Source organism: Aquarana catesbeiana, linkage group LG11, assembly GCF_042186555.1.
Source record: "Aquarana catesbeiana isolate 2022-GZ linkage group LG11, ASM4218655v1, whole genome shotgun sequence".
Classification (NCBI taxonomy): Eukaryota; Metazoa; Chordata; class Amphibia; order Anura; family Ranidae; genus Aquarana; species Aquarana catesbeiana.
Window position 1 is genome coordinate 81,733,419 of NC_133334.1, and position 23,894 is coordinate 81,757,312.

Consider the following 23,894-nt stretch of genomic DNA (forward strand, 5'->3'; position numbering starts at 1 on the left):
CTTGTAATTAGCGCTCCGCAGTGCCGACTTCCTGGCGGGCTCTGCACGTGCTGTTTGCGAACACGTCTGAGCTCATCCTTAAAGCGGATGTAAACCCAATGTCATCCTTTCTAAACTACTGCCATAGGGGTTACCTATAAAGATATACATGACTCCTGCATGTATGAGGAGTGGTAGGGAATTAAAAAATACTCCATCTCTCTTAGGCTGGTGCACGAGATATGTAAATCACCTATCACTCACAGCAAGGGGGAGGATTTGACAAAGTTTTCCTCAGTTTGTCAAGATTTATCTCACTGAACAATAAAAGAGGATTGCTCAGAGATGGATTAACTCTTTGTGGCAAGACTGGGCTCAAATGATAGAAAATCTTATACTCTACATTATGACATAAAAAAAAAAAAAAAGTTTGGGTTTACATCCACTTTAATTAGGAAGATGATCTAGAACAGGGGTAATAAATTTAAATTTGCAGCGGTCCAGTTATCAAAATTCTCATCCAGCAGGGGTCCCAGTCTCATCTTTATTCATATCAGATCGTTCATATCACAGACCCACCCCCTTGCATTACAGTTTCCTCTTTACATCAATGTCATCAGTACTCCCCTTTACATTACAGCCCCCTTTTGCATCCACGTCCCCCCATTCTACATCAGAGTGCCTCCTTTACTTCAATGTCCTCTGCTCCCTTCACATTACAGTCCCCCACTACTTGAATCCCAGTCTCCTTCACAGCCCCCTTTCCTTTTTTCTTCCTTCCAGTCCTCTTTAGGTGAATGCCCCATTCCCTTACAACCTTACCCTCAACCTCACACACAGCAGGTAGAAGGCACAGTATGTCCAGACAGAGGGCAGGAGCTGCCCCTGTTCTTTTCATGTTAACAGGCCTGGAATTGGTTGCTAGGACCATCCCGCAACAAATTACGGCTTCTTAAATTGAAAAGTTGAGCAGTTCCCTTGCTGTGATGGGAGGGGGTGATCACCCAGGAGAGGACACCCTGGCTGCTAAGTGGCGCAGCCGCGGCCCAGATAGGACTATCATTCGGTCTGTGTACAGACCACGGCCCTCCATTTAGCGATGCCTGAACTAGAACAATTGTGAGCAAACCTGCCCAGCCACTTCATCTGTACTTGCTCCAGCATCATCTGCCCACCATTGTTCTAGGTGATCTTCCTAATATTGGAAGCAAAGGAACATGCCTGCACCGTGTGTGTCACCAAAGTTGCCGGAAACACCTGAGAACGATTGCACACTGACACGATTGTGATGCGTTTACGTGCGTCATGCCACGTATCCGAACGCATGCACTTCCATTGATTTTAAAGGCGATCACATCAAGTTGAAAAGCAACTATGTGAATCCTGCTAAAAGGCAATTCTATAACAAATCCTTTCCACTCGGATTTGCCTGCATCTTGAGGGCGCTATGTGTATGTGGACTCCAGCACAGAGGACAATACACGCCCATGTACAGCACGGCTCCCTGGGCCGCATATCCTATATTAGGGACATTCCCTGCACACCCCCTGCAGCCCTGTATATGCAGGATGCAGCCCTGGCTCCCCCACCTGGATAAACTCCTCCTCAGCGTAAATATCAATGAGGTCCGCCCCGTCCGCCATGGCAGGACCCCTAATGCTCCGTCCGGGCCGCTCAGTCCGCCCTTCGGGGTTTCTATGGACGTTCTCGGACACTTCACACGCTTCCCCCCGGTACACTATATTCCAGTGCAGCTTAGCTCGTAGGATCCCGCGCCAACCGGAACTTCCGCCCGCTGCAGCCTGTACCCCCAAACTTCCGGTCACGAGAGCGGCGATGGGAAGTGACGTCACGACGTGCGCCGCGCGAGATGTTGTCCCTGGTCAGATGCCGGGTGAGCCTGGTGATTGGGAAGGGAGGGACGGGCAAAGTGTAATGGGATGTGGGGTGGGGTGGCTGCTATCACTGCTTCATCTACAGAGGGGTCATGTGTGGGAAATCTGAACTATCAGAGTGGATGAAACCTCTGTCACCTTCTATGACCGCTGGTGACCTATTGGGGGATTTCTCTTCACTTCCTGTTCTGGTGACAAGTGGTCAGTGGGACGGGAAGTAGTGGGAAATCTCTGGAACAGCATTATAGAGGATAATTAAGTGTATGTCACTGTCATACTGTACAGGTAAAGTGGCCGGGCAGTCATTGTCTGTTGGTTTACATTGCTACACATGCAGGACACAGGCAGAGGTTATAAAGCATAACTGAATCAAGAGGAAGTAAAGTCTATTTTTTTTTTAATTGTACCTATAGATACACCTATAACAAGGCTTACCTGTACATACTGTGAATATCTTCTAAACTTGCACCATTTAGGAGATATTTACTATATATGCAGCCAATGACGTCATGCGCTCTGAAGGCCCGGCTTACTGTGCCAGACCTTCAGAGCGTGTGCCAGAAACAATGGCTCCCGTGTGCGAGAGTGACGTCATCACGTCTCTGGCCACTCACAGCACCGGAGCCTGTGAACCTGGAAGAAACACCAGGGAAGATGTCGGCTGTGTGCGGGCACCACTGGAGGGCTTTGTTCTAAGGTAAGTATTTCATAATGAGCTAGTATGCGATGTATACTAGCTCATTATGCCTTTGTCTTACAGGGTTTTTGTTTGTTTTTTTCTCAGGGTTTACAACCACTTTAAAGCCCAACTCTGGGAAGGTGGAAAACAATCCCTTGTGGGGAGGCTGCACCTCTACTGTGAGGGTTCGCTGCTTGTTACATCTAGGGGAGAGTTTTTTGTACTTTTATTACGCCATCCTCTGCTCCCTCATGCTCCAGCAGTGGACCGTTCCTCAGCATCTGCACATTTAGTGCAGGGCTATGGACCCTGAATTGGTCTTAGTGATGTCAGGACCCTAGACCATTGGAGCATGGGGGGAGATACAGAGGAACTGGTCTAGCCAGCAGAAAAGTTAACCACTTGCCGACCGCCTCCTGTCGGCAGAATGGCACGGCTGCGCAAAGTAATGTACCCGTACGTTACTTTAAATTTGCCGCTGCGCCCACCTGCCGCGAGCTCCGTGAGTCGGGTCGCAGGTCCTGCAGACTCGATCGCAGCAGGGATACCCGCGATCGCCTCACAAAGAGGATGAACGGGTAGAAGATGCTGATGTAAACAGCATCTCCCCGTTCTGCCTAGTGACAGTGTCACTGATCTCTGCTCCCTGTCATCGGGAGCAGAGATCAGTGACTTGTCACACACAGCCCATCCCCCCTACAGTTAGAACACATCCCTAGTACTGACTTAACCCCTCCCCACGCCCTAGTGGTTAACCCCTTCACTGCCAGTGTCATTTACACAGGAATCAGTGCATTTTTATAGCACTGATTGCTGTATAAATGACAATGGTCCTAAAAATGTCCGATGTGTCTGCCATAATGTTGCAGTCACAATAAAAATCGCTGATCGCCGCCATTACTAGTAAAAAAAAAAAAATATTAATAAAAATGCCATAAAACTATCCCCTATTTTGTAAACGCTATAACTTTTGCGCAACCCAATCAATAAACGCTTATTGCAGTTTTTTTTTCACCAAAAATATGTAGAAGAATACGTATCGACCTAAACTGAGGAAAAAAATTGTTTTTTTATATATTTTTGGGGGATATTTATTATAGCAAAATGTAAAAAATAATGCGTTTTTTTCAAAATTGTTGCTCTTATTTTGTTTATAGCACAAAAAATAAAAATCGCAGAGGTGATAAAATACCACCAAAAGAAAGCTCTATTTGTGGGGAAAAAAGGATGTCAATTTTGTTTGGGAGCCACGTCGCACGACCGCACAATTGTCAGTTAAAGCGACGCAGTGCCGAATCGCAAAAAACGCACTGGTCAGGAAGGGAGTAAATCCTTCCGGGGCTGAAGTGGTTAACAGTTTTCCTAGACCAGTGGTTTCCAAGCTGTGGCCATTTGCTTGCCGTTATCTGGCCCTTGAGGTATTATTTCTCCCCCTAATACTAAAGATCCAGCATTGTTTACTCCCACTGGGCATAGTCCGGCCTCCATAAAGTCTGAAGGATAGTGAACTGGCACTTTCCTTAGAAAGTTTGGAGACCCCTGTCCTAGACCAGAGGTCTCCCAACAAAGGGCCAGTGTACTGCCCGCCATACTAGGGGGGCCGGAATGTGCCCAGTGTAGTGTCCGCCAGATTATGCCCAGTGTACTGTCCTCCAGACTGCTCAGTGTAGTGTCCACCATACTAGGGGGCCAGACTGTGCCCAGTGTACTATCCTCCAGACTAGGGGGGCCAGACTGTGCCCAGTGTACTATCCTCCAGACTAGGGGGGCCAGACTGTGCCCAGTGTACTGTCCACCATACTAGGGGGGCCGGACTGTGCCCAGTGTACTGTCCACCATACTAGGGGGGCCGGACTGTGCCCAGTGTACTATCCTCCAGACTAGGGGGGCCAGACTGTGCCCAGTGTACTATCCTCCAGACTAGGGGGGCCAGACTGTGCCCAGTGTACTATCCTCCAGACTAGGAGGGCCAGACTGTGCCCAGTGTACTGTCCACCATACTAGGGGGGCCGGACTGTGCCCAGTGTACTGTCCACCATACTAGGGGGGCCGGACTGTGCCCAGTGTACTTTCCTCCAGACTGCTCAGTGTAGTGTCCGCCAGACTAGGGGGGCCGGACTGTGCCCAGTGTACTATCCTCCAGACTAGGGGGGTCAGACTGTGCCCAGTGTACTGTCCACCATACTAGGGGGGCAGGACTGTGCCCAGTGTAGTGTTCGCCAGACTAGGGGGGCCCAGACTGCTCAGTGCAGTGCCCACCATACTAGGGGGGCCCAGACTGCTCAGTGTAGTGTCCACCATACTAGGGGGGCCAGACTGTGCCCAGTGTACTGTCCTCCAGACTAGGGGGGCCAGACTGTGCCCAGTGTACTATCCTCCAGACTAGGGGGGCTGGACTGTGCCCAGAGTAGTGTTCGCCAGACTAAAGGGGCCGGACTGTGACCAGTGTAGTGTCCTCCAGACTAGGGGGGGCCGGACTGTGCCCAGTGTAGTGTCCTCCAGACTAGGGGGGGCAGGACTGTGCCCAGTGTAGTGTTTGCCAGACTAAAGGGGCCGGACTGTGCCCAGTGTAGTGTCCGACAGACTAGGGGGCCGGATTGTGCTCAGTGTTCTGTCCGCCAAACAAGGGGGGCCGGACTGTGCCCCCTCTCCTGTCCTCCAGATTAGGGAGGCCAGACTGCTCAGTGTAGTGTCTGCCAGACTAGGGGGGCCAGACTGTGCCCAGTGTACTGTCCTCCAGACTAATTAGCTTTGGCCTAACTTCTTTCACTAAAGTGGTAAATCAACCCCTCTGTCTGGGGGTGCACCGAACGGGTTTTTTGGTGCCGAAACCAATACCGAAAATAAAAAACACACTAGGCCGAAATGGTCAGAGACTGCGGACATGGTACAGGAGATGGTCAGAGACTGGGGACATGGTACAGGAGATGGTCAGAGACTGCGGACATGGTACAGGAGATGGTCAGAGACTGGGGACATGGTACAGGAGATGGTCAGAGACTGCGGACATGGTACAGGAGATGGTCAGAGACTGGGGACATGGTACAGGAGATGGTCAGAGACTGCAGACATGGTACAGGAGATGGTCAGAGACTGGGGATATGGTACAGGAGATGGTCAGAGACTGGGGACATGGTACAGGAGATGGTCAGAGACTGGGGACATGGTACAGGAAGGAGATGGTCAGAGACTGGGGACGTGGTACAGGAGATGGTCAGAGACTGGGGACACGGTACAGGAGATGGTCAGAGACTGGGGACATGGTACAGGAGATGGTCAGAGACTGCAGACATGATACAAGAAATCAATGCAGCCTCACCAGTGCCCGTCAGATGCAGCCTGCCTGTGCAGCCAGCCAACCAGCCTGTGTCCCCAGTGCAGCCAGCTTGTGTCTCCAGTGCAGCCAGCCAGCCTGTGTCCCCAGTGCAGCCAGCCAGCCTGTGTCCCCAGTGCAGCCAGCCAGTCTGTGTCCCCAGTGCAGCCAGTTAGCCAGCCTGTGTCCCTAGTGCAGCCAGCTTATGCAGGGGAAGAGAGAGAGGAGAGCCACTGCCTGGTTGATTAGAGCGCCGGGAACATAACAGCTTTCATTTCAATAGCTGTGTGTTTCCCGCCAGGCATCGTCACATACAGACCCTCCTCTTTGTCCGGGCACTTTGATAGACAGATCACCTGTCCAATCTTGGGACGGGTGATCTGTCTATCGAAGTTCCCCGGACAAGGGGGAGGGGTTGTATGTGACGATGCGCGGCGGGGAACACACAGCTATTGAAATGAAAGCAGCTCTCCTCTCTCTTCTGCGCTATAGGACACTCCCGTGATGGGCGGCACCATTGACGTGGGGTGGAGCCCCGCCCCCACCCCATTTTGGGCAAATTGCCGAAAAGGCCATTTTTGGCCGATATGTTTCGGCGGCCGAACCTTTGATGCATCCCTACCTCTGTCAGTTTTTTTTCTGTTCAATCTTTTTTTTATTGTTGTTATTGTAAAACTGATCACAAAATATACTTAGATTAAAAAAAAAACATAATGGGGCTTATTTACGAAAAGCAAATCCACTTTTCCCTACAAGTGCACTGGAAGTGCAGTTGCTGTAGATGTGAGGGGAAGATCTGAAATGAGGGGAAGCTCTGCTGATTTTCTCATCCAATCATGTGCAAGCTAAAATGCTGTTTTTTATTTTCCTTGCATGTCCCCCTCGGATCTACAGCGACTGCACTTGAAAGTGCACTTGTAATGCAAAGTGGATTTGCCTTTCGGAAATAACCCCCAATGTATACATTCAAATGTGAACATCCAAAAGTTGACCATTCCAGGTCATGACAGATAGGCAACATAAAGTGAATCATGAAAGTATTCACAGCGCTTCACTTTTTCCACATTTTGTTATGTTACAGCCTTATTCCAAAATGAATTAACCTCTTCTGGACCAGCCTCCGCAGTTAAACTGCGGCAGGTTGGCTCCCCTGCATGAGCCGTCGTAGCTGTACGTCGGCTCTTTAAGACACCTCCGGCGGTGCGCGCGCGCGCGCCCAAAGAGTGTTCCCGGAGCCGATGCGAGTGCCCCGCGATGACCGCTGGGCACCCATGATTGCTCATTACAGAATGAGAACGGGGGCGTGTGTGTGTGTAAACACACAAATCCCGGTTCTCTCAGGAGATATGAGACAGATTGTATGAGACAGATTGTACTAAGTATGAACACCAATTTCTCTCCTCCCCTAGTCAGTCCCATCCCCCCCTACAGTTAGAACACACCTAGGGAACACAGTTAACCCCTTGATCACCCCTAGTTTTAACCCCTACTCTGCCAGTGTCATTTATACAGTAATCGGTGCATTTTTATAGCACTGATCGCTGTATAAATGTCACCGCTCCCAAAAATGTATCAAAAGTGTCCGATTTGTCCACTGCTATATCGCAGTCCCGATAAAAATCGCAGATCACCGCCAGTAGTAAAAAAAAATAAAATAAAAATGTCATAAATCCATTCCCTATTTTGTAGACGCTATAACTTTTGCGCAAACCAATCAATATACGCTTATTGCAAAAATATGTAGAAGAATATATATCGGCCTAAACTGAGGAAAAAATTAGTTTTTGTTTTTTTAAATTTGGGATATCTGTTATAGCAAAATGTAAAAAATAATGCGTTTTTTTTCAAAACTGTCGCTTTTCTTTTGTTTATAGTGCAAAAAATAAAAACCGCAGAGGTGATCAATTACCACCAAAGGAAAGCTTTATTTGTGGGGAAAAAAACACGTCAATTTTGTTTGGGTACAGCGTCGCATGACCGCGCAATTGTCAGTTAAAGCGACGCAGTGCCATATCGCAAAAAATGACCTGGTTCATTGAGCAGCCCAATCTTCCGGGGCTGAAGTGGTTAAATTCATAATTTTCTTCAAAATTCTACAAACAATACCCCATAATGACAACATGAAATACGTTTTTTTGGAATCTTTGCAAATTTATTAATTTTTGGCCTGGTGACCACAAGCACAAAAACACTTGGAAGGGTGACCTGGTAAAAATGTGGAAATCCTTACCGGGACCAAATACCATTGCAGGATCACTATATAGTTTGTTACAAGAGCTAAGATGATTTGAGAAGAAGATTTAGTGGCCACCCAGATATCATTCCAATCTTCCTCTTCCTGTCAGTTTTTTTATGCTGTCTGTGTCCCTATTGGGGAAATTTGCTCCTCTATTTGTACTGTTGATTATTGTCATCTAGAAATAAAGTGCCCCCACTTTGGATGAATGAGCACAGGGGCACTGTTGGACAGCAGCAATGTCAGTATGGTAGGAGGGGATTGTTGGATGGACTAGCAGATTTAGATACACTAACAAATTGAAGCCAAACTCTAGCTCACATTAAAGTTACACAAGCAGTTACAGCAACAGTTGCTTTTTTTTCTTTTGCCTGGAATTTAGGTGCATACCTGCACATTATGGCAAAAGCCTGGGGACCCACAGCTGATTTTAGTTCTGATTTAAAGGAGAACTATGGCCTCCCATTAAAAAATATGTGCCGCAGCAATTAATTATAGGTTTATCTGCAGTTTTCTCTCAGTCCTCTGCAAAATCCCACAAATACCTTTTGATCCTATATGAAGCACTGCTGTAAATAACATACAACTGATAACAAAATAATACATCTAGATCAAATCCTATTACCACATGCTGTATGAAAGTAAATAAACTCTCATTATATATCAAGTGCAAACACAATGAAAAATTCCCAGTGCCGTAAATGTGTGAACAATCTTCATATACTTAGTGAGAAGTAAATGATATGATAAACATGCATATATCTTCACAGAATTAAACCTATTGTGACCTAAGTCCCAGTGCTGTAAACCAACTTTCTGATGGATAGTGTGACCACAACACCAGTGCTGCAAACGCAGATCCTTAAAGTGATTGTAAAGCTTCGTTTTTTTTTTTTGTTTTTTTTTAAATAACATACATGTCATACTTACCTCCACTGTGCACTCGTTTTGCACAGAGTGGCCCCGATCATCCTCTTCTGGGGTCCCTCGGCTGTGCTATCAGTTCCTCCCTGCATCATATAGCCCCCTAGGAGAAGCGCTCTCCCGGGGGTTACCTTGCAGACGCGCTTCCGAGTCCAGCATTTGCATCCATAGACGCAGAAGGTAGGATTCGGCCCCGCCCTCCGGCACCTGCATTATTGGATTTGATTGACAGCAGCGGGAGCCAATGGCTGCGATGCTATCAATCTATCCAATCAAGAGCTGAGAACCCCGGGCAGAGGAAGAACGCGTCTCCGCCGAGGGAATTACAGGGCTCAGCTGAGTAAAATGGGGGGCCGGTCACTGTCAGAAGTTTTTTCACCTTAATGCAAAGGAAGCATTAACCACTTGAGATCTGCACTATAGCCGAATGACGGCTACGGCGCGGACTTGCTTTGCTGGGAGTACGTCTATTGATGTCCGCCCGAGCAGCCTGCGCGCCCCCTGCAGGGCACGCGCGGCACGCTCTGTGATCTCATAGACTCGCTGGATCACAGATCGGGGTAAGGGGTCAATCCCGGCCCCTTACCACGTGATCAGCTGTCAGCCAATGACAGCTGATCATGTGAAGTCAACAGAGCCGGTAATAGGCTATTTTTTCTCCTCGCGCTAAAAGCGTGAGGAGAAAAAAAAAAAAGCCGATCACCAGTGGCCGTGAGAGGGACAGCAGTCCCGACCACAGAGATCTGCCACCAGATTACCTGTGCCCCCTGCCAGTGCCACCTAGCAATAGGCAACAGTGCTGCCTACCAGTGCCCACCAGCGCCACCCATCAGTGCCCACAGTGCCACCCATCAGTGCCCACAGTGCCACCTATCAGTGCCCACAATCAGTGCCAGAACAACAGTGCTGCACATCAGTGCCACCCATCCGTGCCACCCATCAGTGCCATCTTATCAATGGCCATCAGTGCCACATTATCTGTGCCCATCAGTACCACCTTATCTGTCCCCATCAGTGCCGCCTTAACTGTACCCATCAGTGCAGCCTATCAGTGCCCACCAGTGTTGCCTCAGCAGCGCATATCAATATAGGAGAAAAATTACCTGTTTGCACAATTTTATAACAAACTATTAAACATGAGGGTTTTTTTTCAAAATTTTCCATCTTTTTTTGTTTGTTTAGTAAAAAATAAAAATCCCAGCTGTGATTAAATACCACCAAAAGAAAGCTCTATTTGTGGGAAAAAAATGATAAAAATGTCATTTGGGTACAGTGTTGTATGATTGCGCAATTGTCATTCAAAGTGTGAGAGCACTAAAAGCTGAAAATTGGTCTGGGCAGGAGGGGGGTTTAAGTGCCCAGTAAGCAAGAGGTTAAGGTGAAAAAACACAAGTGTTTACAACCCCTTCCAGACACATACCAGTGCTGTAAAAGTAAACAATTTCACTTATGTGACACCACAATGTTACAGATGTTCCCTCACCTTGAGGATTGGACCCATGAATCAATATAGGTCTCTGAGCGCTTTTCTTCACCTGTTGGGGGTAGGAATTAATGGCTCTGGGGTACCTCCAGCTTTTCACCTCTTTATCTGTACACCAAGTACTGTGCCTTTAAATCTTCATGCAAAATCTTTTGGCTCTATAATACTCAGAACCAAAAAAAAAGGACCACCCTAGTGTAGTAATATAAGAATCCACTGCTTTGTTCATTGGAAAATGCACTTAATGGAAAGCAATCACTGGCACAAAGTAAATTCCCATCAACTGACAGCTCACCAATACCGCTCGCTACTTCGGGATTGGGGCAATGACATCACCCCAGCTCCAATCTAACGCGTTGCGCCACTGATCATGTGCCACTTGATATACACTCACCGGCCACTTTATTAGGTACACCTTGTTAGTACCGGGTTGGACCCCCTTTTGCATTTAGACCTGCCTTAATTCTTCGTGGCATAGATTCAACAAGGCATTGGAAACATTCCTCAGAGATTTTGGTTCATATTGACATGTTAGCATCACGCAGTTGCTGCAGATTTGTCGGCTGCACATTCATGATGTGAATCTCCCGTTCCACCGCATCCCAAAGGTGCTCTATTGGATGAGATCTGGTGACTGTGGAGGCCATTGGAGTACAGTGACCTCATTGTCATGTTCAAGAAACCATTGGTGAGATGATTTGAGCTTTGTGACATGGTGCATTATCCTGCTGGAAGGAGCCATCAGAAGATGTGTACACTGTAGTCATAAAGGGATGGACATGGTCAGCAACAATACTCAGGTAGGCCGTGGTGTTTAAACGATGTCCAGTTGCTACTAAGGGGCCCAAAGTGTGCCAAGAAAATATCCCCCCACACCATTACACCACCACCAGCCTGAACCATTGATAGAAGGCAGGATGGATCCATGCTTTCAAGTTGTTTTCGCCAAATTCTGACCCTACCATCTGAATGTTGCAGCTGAAATCGAGACTCATCAGACCAGGCAACGTTTTTCCAATCTTCTATTGTCCAATTTTAGGGAGCCTGTGCGAATTGTAGCCTCAGTTTCCTCTTCTTAGCTGACAGAAGTGGCACCCAGTGTGGTCTTCTGCTGCTGTAGCCAATCTTCTTCAAGGTTTGATGTGTTGTGTGTTCAGAGAAGGTATTCTACATACCTTGGTTGTAATGAGTGCTTGTTTGAGTTTCTGTTGCCTTTCTATCATCTCGAATCATTCGAAGTGCCCATTTCCTCTGACCTCAACGAGGAATTTTCATCCACACAACTGCCTCTCACTGGATATTTTCTCTTTTTCAGACCATTCTCTGTAAACCCGAGAGATGGTTGTGTGTGAAAATCCCAGTAGATCAGCTGTTTTTGAAATACTCAGACCAGCTCGTCTGGCACCAACAACCATGCCACGTTCAAAGTCACTTAAATTCCCTTTCTTCCCCATTCTGTTGCTCAGTTTAAACTTTAGCAAGTCGGCCTCACCACGTCTAGATGCCTAAATTCATTGAGTGGCTATCATGTGATTGGCTGATTAACAATTTGTGTTACCAAGCAATTGAACAGGTGTACCTAATAAAGTGGTCGGCGAGTGAATAATAAGAGTTTATTTAATTCATGTATTAATGTGATTTGATCTGGATTTATTATTTAGTTATAAACTGTTTATTGTTTACAGCAGCGCTTCACTATTTTTGTTTTATATTGCTTATTTTGTGGTGGGAACACGCTTAAAGTGATAGGTGCAGCTGAACACAATTTCACTTTGTGATCTAAAGCAGGGGTCTCCAGACCTTTGAAATAAAGGGCCACTTTACTGCCCCTCAAACCTTGGGGGCAGGATCAGTGGAAGCAGAAAATGGTGTCAGTGGAAGAAATAGTACCTCATCAATGGTGTCAGTAGAAGGAGTTGCCCCTCGTCATTAATGTCATTGGGAGGAATAGTGCCCCATCATTGGTGTCATTGGGAGGAATAGTGCCCCATCATCGGTTTCATTGGGAGGAATAGTGCCCCATCATTGGTGTCATTGGGAGGAATAGTGCCCCATCATTTGTTTCATTAGGAGGAATAGTGCCCCATCATTGGTGTCATTGGGAAGAATAGTTCCCGATCATTGGTGTCATTGGGAGGAATAGTGCCCCATCATCGGTTTCATTGGGAGGAATAGTGCCCCATCATTGGTGTCATTTGGAGGAATAGTGCCCCATCATCGGTTTCATTGGGAGGAATAGTGCCCCATCATTGGTGTCATTTGGAGGAATAGTGCCCCATCATTGGTGTCATTTGGAGGAATAGTGCCCCATCATTGGGAGGAATAGTGCCTCATCATTGGTTTCATTGGGAGGAATAGTGCCCCATCATTGGTGTCATTTGGAGGAATAGTGCCCCATCATTGGTGTCATTGGGAGGAATAGTGCCCCATCATTGGTGTCATTGGGAGGAATAGTGGCCCATCATTGGTGTCATTGGGAGGAATAGTGGCCCATCATTGGTGTCATTACGCAGAATAGTCCCTCATCGTTGGGCTCCAGTGGGAAGAATAGTGCCCCATTATTGATGTCAGTAGGAGGAATTGCCCCTTGTCAATAATGTCAGTGGGAGGAATAGCACCTAATCTTTGGTGTCAGTGGGAGGAATAGTGCCCCATCATTGGTGTCAGTGAGAGGAATAGTGCCCCATCATTGGTGTCAGTGAGAGGAATAGTGCCCCATCATTGGTGTCAGTGGGAGGAATAGTGCCCCATCATTGGTGTCAGTGGGAGGAATAGTGTCCCATCATTGGTGTCATTGGTTGGAATAGTGCCCCATCATTGGTGTCATTGGTTGGAATAGTGCCCCATCATTGGGAGGAATAGTGCCCCATCATTGGTGTCATTGGGAGGAATAGTGCCCCATCATTGGTGTCAGTGGGAGGAATAGTGTCCCATCATTGGTGTCATTGGTTGGAATAGTGCCCCATCATTGGTGTCATTGGTTGGAATAGTGCCCCATCATTGGTTGGAATAGTGCCCCATCATTGGGAGGAATAGTGCCCCATCATTGGTGTCATTGGGAGGAATAGTGCCCCATCATTGGTGTCAGTGGGAGGAATAGTGTCCCATCATTGGTGTCATTGGTTGGAATAGTGCCCCATCATTGGTGTCATTGGTTGGAATAGTGCCCCATCATTGGTTGAAATAGTGCCCCATCATTGTGAGGAATAGTGCCCCATCCTTGGTGTCATTGGGAGGAATAGTCCGTCATCGTTGGTGTCCAGTGGGGGGATTAGTGCCACAGGGGCCAGATAAGTGCAAGCAAAGGGCCGCATCCCATCTTCAGGCAGTTCGGGGACAACTGGTCTAAAATGACAGCGCATTAGTAGACTTTTATTCTGATATATATTTTAACTTTTTTATGAACATTCTCTATGCTTTTTTTGTAGAGTTCTCTTTTGTCTGCCTTCATCAGACATCAAGGGCCAAGGTTCCTGACAACAGGTGACACAGGAGGACATGATTCAGAGATCCAGCTGCCGGTTTGGAAGGAACGCACTGGAGAAACAAGAGAGATTAAAAGAGCAAGACTTTTATATGAGAGCCGTAAGAGAGGAATGCTGGAGAACTGTATTCTGCTCAGGTATTTGTGGATAGTTTATATGTTATGTTGATAAAGCAGAAGTGTTATTCATAATTCACATTTGCCTACATCCGCAAAAAGCAAGCAAACTTCCATAGATTTTTAGCCTGTAAACTAATATACACACTCAGGGCAGTGGTTGCAGCATGCAGCTAGGTTCAGAAAATTACATACTGCAGGCAAAAGGATGAGTGCACAGCAAAAAGCAATAGCAGTAGCAATATTTAGAGCGCACATTGCTATATTTACTAAAAAATTGTATCAGATTTGCTTTAACCGCTTCAGCCCCGGAAGAATTTACCCCCTTCCTGACCAGAGCACTTTTTTGCGATACAGCACTGCGTTGCTTTAACTGACAATTGCGCGGTCGTGCGATGTTGCACCCAAACAAAATTGATGTCCTTTTTTTTCACAAATAGAGCTTTCTTTTGGTGGTATTTGATCACCTCTGCGGTTTTTATTTTTTGCGCTATAAACAAAAAAAGAGCGACAATTTTGAAAAAAAAGCAATATTTTTACTTTTTGCTATAATAAATATCCCCACAAATTATATAAAAAATTTTTTTCCTCAGTTTAGGCCAATATATATTCTTCTACGAATTTTTGTTAAAAAAAAATCGTAATAAGCGTATATTGATTGCTTTGCGCAAAAGTTATAGCGTCTACAAAAAACCACTGTCACACATTTTTGGATTGCCGGTATGTCCGCAAAATGTGTGTTTTCATGATGCGCTTCAGGTGGGGAAACAGAAAGATGTCCGCAGGTGCCAGATCAGGGGAGTACAGTGGATGCTGCTTGGATTCTGGATGGAACTGGTAGCACCAGGTCTCATCCACCGTGACAATGGTTCGCAGAAAGGATGGATCCTGGTCATACATGGTAATGAACTCTCCAGAGGTTTCTGTCCGTTTTGCTTTCTGTTTGTCAGCTTGTGCGGCACAAACCGGGAACAGATCTTCCACTTACCCAAATCTTTGTGGATGATGGTGCGCACCTTGTCCTTGCTAATGCCCAATTCCTTCAACATTAATCGTAGAGTCATTCGCCAATCTCGTGCCAGAATTTGTCCTACTGTCTCGATCATGTCTGGGGTTCTGCTTGTCGATGGCACCCGAACGTGGCTCACGTGTTATAAACACATTTTTTGCTCACGATTTCCGTCCCGTACACTTGCATCAACATTTCATGCGTCTCCATTTTCCCCCAATTTGTAGCAGAACTTGATGTTCACTTGTTGCTCCATTGCACTGTGACCCTACCTCTCACATTGACTACATTCGCATGCCCACAGCGAGTTTACCCTGATGATCACATGTACTCCATGCTAGGTGGCGCTTCTTGACGTGTCTCTGGATAGCCATGTGCATGTGCACGCACCTGACCCATGTTGCCCTTTAGATCATACCATTCACTGAATTTTTTAGACACACCTCGTATACAATATTGCAATTGAATGTTATTAAAAATCAGCTTTACTTTTTAATCTGCAGTGCTGTAATTTCGGTAAAATTCAATGCAATATGACTACCTGGAGGCATTCTGTACACTGGTTGGTGTACAATACACCCCCCAAAATTTAATTTTCTGTGTGATTGGTTTACTGATTTTCCTAGAACTAAGATTTTGGCCACCCGTTGTAATAGAAATGTAAGTTTTGGTGAGATACTCCCCAAGAGCTTAATTCTAAAGCAATGCAGACATTGCAACTTTCCTCATTGGAACACAGCATGCACTGGTATAAAGAACGAGCTACTGTGCAAATTGTTGGCGCTATAAAAACCCTGTATATTAATAAATAATAATACTCTCACTCAGAATGATTATGCAATCCGTCTGGTAAAACAAACAGCTGTTTCTTTACAGCAACAAAATCTGTAACATTTGTTATAATCCCTGCAATGTACATTGATTACCCAGAGGGGATTGTTTATTTCAAATTTCAGCCTGAAATGAAGACAGGCACAGTTTTTGTTTTATCCAGCTGTATTCACTCAGTGCAGCTTATAACATCCAAGTGAAAGATATAACACCAACATGTCAGAAAAAAAATCAGAACACAGAAAACAGAATCACTGAGTTGGAAAAAAGGATAACCCCCTTGCAGAGCTGCTCAAGTTCAGTTAAATTTCATGGTGACTGTTTGTGTACTGCAGTCTTCAAGTCATTGCTGTGGGACCATTCACAAAGCACAGCGCGGCTTGCGCATGCGCAGTGGAAGCTGTCTGTAAAGCTGCAAGCAGTTACAGTCGGCTTCCCAAAGTAAACATACTGAACCCGAAGGTGGCCGAAGAATTGGCTCGGATGAGGACAACACTGGATCCCTGGACAAGTGTCCTATTATTAAAAGTCAGTGGGATATGTAGCTGCTGACTTTTAATTTTTTGGTTTCAGGGTGAAGAACCACTTTAAGATTTTGTAAAAACTTCAGTGAACATAGATTGTATACAAGTGTATTTTAAATATAAAATGATCTTTTTTTTATTTTTATTTTTTACTAAATCTTTATTTGAGAAGAGCATAGAGGAGACAGCATGACAATTATACAACAGGGTGTATGCAATTACACACACACAAAAAAAGTAATAATTACCAGAGAAGCACGTTGAAGCTCATAACATACGATATACAAATATTCAACCATATCAGTAGGCCTAATGCCGCGTACACACGATCGGAAATTCGGCCAGCAAAAGACAGATGAGAGCTTTAGGTTGGAAAATGCAACCGTGTGTATGCTCCATCAGACTTCTGCTGGCCGAATTTCTGCCAGCAAAAGACTGAGAGCAGGTGCTCTATTTTCCCGTCGAAAAAAGTTTCTATCGGAAATTCCGTGTGTATGCAATTCCAACGCGCAAAATTCCTACACATGCTCGGAAACAATTCGACGCATGCTTGGAAGCACTGAACTTCATTTTCTCAGCTCGTCGTAGTGTTTTTCGTCACCGCGTTCTTGACGGTCGAAAGTTCAGAGAACTTTTGTGGGACCGTGTGTATGCAAGGCAAGCTTGAGCGGAATTCCGTCAGAAAAACCATCCAAGCTTTTTCCAACGGAAAATCTGCTCGTGTGTACGGGGCATAAGAGTGAAAAGAACAACCTAGGGTCCAATAACTTGTGCATTCTCCCAGGGCATTACAACAGTTATATCTATAGCATAAACATGGGCACCATACCTATGTCCATCCTATAATAAATTAGACATGAAGCAGTTGGTCTACATATCATCACTATCCTCAATATCTGATTAGAACTCAAAACAGTTATATAGGAAGTTGAGGTATACCGTATATTTGTAAACTGTGTTACTCGTGTTCTTTTTATGGATTGTTCAGAATTAGTAAACTTGATACTTATACACCTAATAAACTTGTACTGTAAAGCTGACATGCTCATTTCAGTAATTTATATCAGCTAATCTGATTACATTTTACTAAAGCAGATCTCTTAAAGATTAATTATGATTGGTTGCTATGAGTTACTGAGTTACTATTACTACTACAGTTTTATTTTTGTCTTATTTGAGTAGGCATGTTTGTTCTGTATAATTCTGGAGTCTGTTTTATTTACAAACGTCTCTCAATATTATAACAGATAGTTCATTTTTGGATTTTTTTTGTCTCTGCAGTCTTTTTGCCAAAAAGTATCTGGGCACCATGACAGACACTCAGCTGTCACAATACGATCGGATAATTAATGAGCCTAGCAATGACTGGGATATATACTACTGGGCCACAGGTATGAGTACGGCATTGGAGGGGTTGAATGGAAACTATCATTTATTTTATGGTCAATATGTGTTTCAAATTTTGTTGAAAGATTTCTGAACTGATGGTGTATAAATAATTCATATAATTTCATTTCAATTCATGTAATGTATTCACCCTTTAACCGCTTGCCGTCCGTCGGCTGTCATATGACGGCCAGGCGGCGCAGCTCTCGTTCTGGGAGGGCGTCATATGACGCCCTCGCCTTCCCTACCCACCAGGGGGCGCGCGCGCCGCTGACGGAAATCGCGCGCCCGTGGTGTCACTGGGCACCCGATGCTCTGCCCGGAGGCCGCGATGTCCGCCGGGCACACGCGATTGCCAGGTAACACGGCAGGACGTGGATCTGTGTGTGTAAACACACAGATCCACGTCCTGTCAGAGAGGAGAGGAGACCGATCTGTGTTCTCAGTACAGAGCAACACAGATCGGTCTCCTCCCCTTGTGAGTCCCCTCAGTTAGAAACATTCCCTAGGAACACAGTTAACCCCTCGATCACCCCCTAGTGTTAACCCCTTCCCTGCCAGTCACATTTACACAGTAATCAGTAATCAATGCATTTTTATAGCACGGATCGCTGTATAAATGTGAATGGTCCCAAAAAAGTGTCAAAAGTGTCCGATGTGTCCGCCACAATATCGCAGTCACAATAAAAATCGCAGATCGCCACCATTACTAGTAAAAAAAAAATAATAAAAATGCTATAAATCTATCCCCTATTTTGTAGACGCTATAACTTTTGCGCAAACCAATCAATATATGCTTTATTGCGATTTTTTTTACCAAAAATGTGTAGAAGAATAAGTATCGGCCTAAACTGAGGAAAAAAAACATTTGTTTTTAAAAAAAAAAAAAAATGGATATTTATTATAACAAAAAGTAAAAAATATTGTGTTTTTTTAAAACTTGTCCCTCTTCTTTTGTTTATAACACAAAAAATAAAAACCGCAGATGTGATCAAATACCACCAAAATAATGCTCTATTTGTGGGGAAAAAATAATAAAAATGTCATTTGGGTACAGTGTTGCATGACCACGCAATTGTCATTCAAAGTGTGACAGTGCTGAAAGCTGAAAAATGGCTTGGGCAGAAAGGGGGTTAAAATGCCCTGTATTGAGATGGGTAAGTAAACCCAAAGCCCCCCCCCCCCGTATGCCAGTCTAAACAGGGACCAAATTCAGCTGCAATGTAATGCACAGCCTCATAAAATAAACAAAAACACAGTATAGTGACAGTGCATATTTTTTAGCACTGATCACTTTATTAGTGTCACTGGTCCCCAAAAAGCGTCAGCTAGGGTCAGAATGTCTGCTGCAATATCGCAGTCCCACTATGTCACTGATTGCCGCCATTACTAGTAAAATAAATAAATTAAAATGAATAAAAATATCCCATAGTTTGTAGATGCTATAACGTTTGCGCAAACCAATCAATATACGCTTATTGGGATTTTTTACCAAAAACATGTAGCAGAATACATATTGGCTTCCATTTAAGAAAAAAATTGATTATTTTCTATTTTTTTATTGAATATATTTTAAAGTAGAAAGTAAAAGATATTGTTTTTTTCAAAATTTGCGGTCTTGTTTTGTTTATAGCGCAAAAAAAAAAAACAATCCTACAGAGGTGATCCAATACCACCAAAAGAAAGCTCTATTTGTAGGAAAAAAGGGACATACATTTTATTTGGGTACAGCGTTGCATAACTGCACAATTGTCAATTGTCCTTACTGTTAAAGTAACGCAGTGCTGTATCACAAAAATTGGCCTGGTCATGAAGGGGGTAAATATTCCAGAGGTCAAGTGGTTAAAGAGTATGTAAACCCAATATTTCATATTCGTGATATGTGCCTGCTGTACCATGTACTTGTATGAGAACGTATCCTGTTCTCTTTGGATTGCTTCTCTTTTTGTGAATTCCCTGGTAATTCTTGCCAGTCCCTCTGCTTTCCTATCAAAAACTGACCACACTAGGCATGAGAGTACAGCATGGTTAGCTCTCTAGCTGTGCTGGGAACTCAGTCTGCTCTCCTCCAATGTCCTGACATGTCCCCCCCTGCACAGCCATTCACTGGTAAGATCAGTGTAATGCTGTTTCTCCTCCCTCATCTTCCTGAGCTCCTTATGCAGCTGAGAACAGAGGGAATGTGATCACTTATAAAAAGGGGAAAAAAGGTTCGAGCTAGAATTAACTTTTCTTAAAAAGGCACCCAGCCACCTTCTAACTTCTATACTAACTACCTTGTAAAGGGAAGTTGCTTATACTTGCCTATTCTCAGAACATTCTGGTCCGGTCACATGATCTCCTCAGTGACCGGCTTCAGGGGAGAGAGCCGACAACAGATGGAATGCCTGGGCAGTGACGTCACCAATAGCCTTAATATGGGGCTTCCAGTGATCAGCCCAGTTGCTAGCTTCAGGGAAGAGACTAGAGAAAGCTGACAACAGATGGAATGCCTGGGTGGTGAAGTCACTCATAGGCTTACTGTGTGGCATCCATTGTCGGCTGTCCCTCGTCTCCCCTGAAGCCGACGACTGGGAGACGATCACGTGACTGGACCAGAGCGTCCTGAGAATAGGTAAGTATAAGCAGCTTCCTTCTACGGGGTAGTTAGTATAGGTATTAGAAGGTGGGTGGGAGAAGTTTTAAGCTTAGTTAGTTCCAGCCCAGGTTTCTCCTCTAAGTGCTGCAGTGCATATTTTTTACCAGGGGGGGCATAGTTCAACTTTAACAACAAGGATTCATGAATAGGAGACACACTGTATTTATAAAATCATCTATAGACTTGTTAAGAAAAACTAAAAGCAAGCCTAGAGTTCATACAGCAGTGGCCTCCATGTCTTTGAATGTCTTTATATTTTAAATATGACCACTCTAAGAGCCCTTTCACACTGGGGTGGTGGGGGCGGAATCGGTAAAGCGCCGCTAGTTTTGGTGGTGCTTTACCACTGTTATAGCGGTGCTTTGGCGCCGCTATTCGGGTGGGAGCGGGGCACTTTTAACCCCCTAGAAAGGGTTAAAAAGGTGTTAAAGCGCCCATGTAGCACCGCTGCCTATGCGCTTCGCAGGCGCTTCAGGAGCATTGCCCATGCATTCCAAAGGGCAGGGGCGGTTTGCGAGCGGTGTATACACTGCTCACAAACTGCTCCAAAGATGCTGCTTGCGGGACTTTTTTTAATGTCCTGCAAGCGCACCGCCCCAGTGTGAAAAAGCACTCGGGCTTTCACACTGGGACTGCAGATGAGGCATTTTTCAGGTACTATTTTTAGCGTCTGTGTAAAAAAGGGGCCTTAGAGAGAAAGCCGATTGGCCTGTTTGAATCTTGCTGGCAAGTTGTTATTTTTTCTGAGAAAATGGTGCTGTTGGTGATGTTTGCTGAATGCATAGACATGCACATATAGATACTGTGTGGCTCCTTCCACATGGGGTGGGATCCGTTGGCGTCCGCATGCTCAGCGGGGAATCTGTCCACTGATCCCCTCTGAGCAGGTAGATGGCTGATCCGTGTCTGCTCCGCTTATGCAGAGCGGATACAGACACCGCCCGCTCTCCTCTATAAGCAGTCAGATATAAATGGATGGCCTGTGCATTTACACTCGATTGCCATTTGATCTGATCCACCAGGCGGATGGGGAATGGAACCCCATTCCTCTGTTTTTGGCGGACAGGATCGCATGTTGGCGGGTCTCAACGGACACATGTCCATCAACACCTGCCGCTCCATAGAAGAGACTGCAGGGTCCGTCTGAAAAAATGATAGGCAGGCCTGATCAGTCCGACTGTGTGAATATCAGTTTGTTGGTCCTCATATATTAGAAAAAAAACTTGTGCATGTGCCATTTGATTTACTTTTATTTCTATTTCCACCCTCAGAACTGTGATATATATATTTTTTTATTATTACAGGAGCTAAGGAACCCCCTGAGGAGTTCAACAATGAGATCATGCATCTTCTTCAGGAATATGCCAAGAATCGGGAAATGGAGCAACGTCTCAGGCAGCCAGACCTGGATTATCTCTTCAAAGAGTCTCAGTGACTTACACTAGATTCTGTATCTGTGCTCAGTGAACTGGCTGTCCATATAAAGGACTGCCATCTGATACAAGCTCCTGTTGGTCATACACGAACAGACCTTTCAGCAGTTACATTACACAGTCTGAGTGTTCCATGCAGCTGCACAGTTCTGTTCCCTGACAGAGAATATTTTCCTCCTAACCATAAGCTCAAACAATGGACATTTCCAAGTATTCAGAACTATACACCGCTGACAGAGCTCCCATCTTCAACCGGTCTTCCTTCCAAGTTTGTGGGCTCTGGCAGTTTGAATGGCTGAGCCATGATAACATCACTCCCACACATGTGCGCGGGTGTCACGGCCACGGCACAGCACTCTGAAGGAATGGCACGGTGTGCTGTTCCCTTAGAGCGCATGTGCCAATGACATCACTGGCTGCCAAAAGAGCGAATATCTCCTAAACGGTACACGTTTCAGAGATATTAATTTTAACTTCAGGTAAGCTTTATTATAAACGTACCTGTAGGTAATATTCACAAAGCGGGCTTTACTACCGCCTAAGGCTGGGTTCACACTGGTGCGATCAAAAACATTGCATGTGATTCGCACTGCATTGCTGTGCACATCACATGCAATGTCTGTGCAATGCAAATTCAGCCATACAAACTGTATGGCTGAAATCGCATTCACACACAAAATGGTGCAGGACCCTTTTTTTTGGTTGTTCACACCTATGCGATCCTAATCCTGTACCATTTCACACTTTGCACTGCGATATGCCAACCGATTTGGGGGTGTCATTAAGTTTACTTTGACACCCGCAGCGGTTCGCAGATGTCAGTGTGCGATTCAGGTGCGATGTGGGAACCTGCACAGGAATCGCAGGGTTTCCCGCCTCGCACCAATGTGAACCCAACATTGAGGATGTCTGACAATTCATATAACACACAAGCTATTATATTTATCACAAATCCAGATTTAAATTTAAAAAAATTACAGACTGTGTGACTAGCGTGAGAATCTGGACTTGCTACATTTCCAGAAAATCCGTGTATACTGCAGATGCTCTACAACTAAATGTTATAATCATGTGTGGACTAAGCTATGTATATAAGAGATTATAGGGGAGAGTGTGGTGCATTAATTTCTGAAATGAAGTGGAAAACCAACAAATAAGATTATTGCATGTGTGCTATTTAAATAGGAATACGTGCCCTAATACTGTATTTAAAAAATGATCTTCAAGAACTACAGGTGGAAGTTTTTTTTCCTTAAAATTACTCTATAAGCTGAATAAATGAATACTCCCTGCTGGGTTTTTTGTCAATATTTGTGTTCTAAAATTCATTCACAAATTGCAAACTTTCACTCAGCAAAAGGGATGCTGCTATCTCTTGTTTGACACATAAAACCCAAATGTTTCCTATGTTTGAAAGATGGCTTGAGGTAAAAAAAGATTTATAGAAGCTGGGTTCTTCATGACAACTACCAGAGAAGGGTAAAAAAAAGTATAGTTTTCTATTTTCAAATCTTCTTTATCAGCCTAGCTATGTAAGGCATAGTTTACATTTGCAGTTGAAGGTAGGGGAGAGGTAAAAACAGGTGGTTGAGCCGCATTTTTTACCCCGCCTCTTCCCCAAGCCACAAAAACAGCAAAAAGGGGTGTACACATGCTGTGTCTTTTGTTCTTGTTTTTGTTTGTGTACACATGCCGTGGCCGTGAAACAAAAAATGATTCCTTCTGTCACATTCAGTGGGCAGTACCACCTGCCGAACACAGCCAACTCAAGTGAATAGGGCCGTGCCACAACTGTACCACAACAGCATGCAATGCACGCAGTTGCAGTGGTGTGGGCTTTTAGGGGTGAAAAACAGCAGCAAGGAGGCATTATAACACTTCCTCACCACCTGTCACCATCTGTCAAACGCCCTGTGAAAAGTGATTTACAGATGGCTCTTCAGAGGGCTGAGGCAAGTGTAAA

General features: G+C 45.1%; 2 protein-coding genes across 6 annotated transcripts in view; one reads left to right on the forward strand and one right to left on the reverse strand.

The window, feature by feature from the left end:
• The window catches only part of CPSF7 (cleavage and polyadenylation specific factor 7), a 37,805-nt gene extending 35,981 nt beyond the window's left edge, over window positions 1-1,824 (reverse strand). For 3 of the 5 annotated variants that reach the window (XM_073604597.1, XM_073604596.1, XM_073604595.1), the window contains exon 1: window positions 1,569-1,824. In XM_073604597.1, coding sequence (XP_073460698.1) covers window positions 1,569-1,622 — 54 coding nt within the window. In that variant the 5' untranslated portion in view covers window positions 1,623-1,824. The remainder of the gene's footprint in view (window positions 1-1,568) is intronic. The other 2 variants (XM_073604599.1, XM_073604598.1) reach the window with 1 other exon arrangement.
• Window positions 1,721-23,226, forward strand: SDHAF2 (succinate dehydrogenase complex assembly factor 2). Its single transcript, XM_073604601.1, has 4 exons — window positions 1,721-1,873; window positions 13,938-14,131; window positions 17,756-17,865; window positions 21,803-23,226. The coding sequence occupies exons 1-4, from the start codon at window positions 1,850-1,852 to the stop codon at window positions 21,931-21,933; spliced, it is 459 nt and encodes a 152-aa protein (XP_073460702.1). The 5' UTR covers window positions 1,721-1,849; the 3' UTR covers window positions 21,934-23,226.
• Window positions 23,227-23,894: the final 668 nt, after the last annotated feature.

Coding starts and splice junctions, on each gene's coding strand:
- SDHAF2 (XM_073604601.1), top strand. CDS start 1,850: ATGTTGTCCCTGGTCAGATGCCGG. Junction 1,874..13,937: donor TGTCCCTGGTCAGATGCCGG/GTGAGCCTGGTG, acceptor CTTTTTTTGTAG/AGTTCTCTTTTGTCTGCCTT. Junction 14,132..17,755: donor GAGAACTGTATTCTGCTCAG/GTATTTGTGGAT, acceptor TTGTCTCTGCAG/TCTTTTTGCCAAAAAGTATC.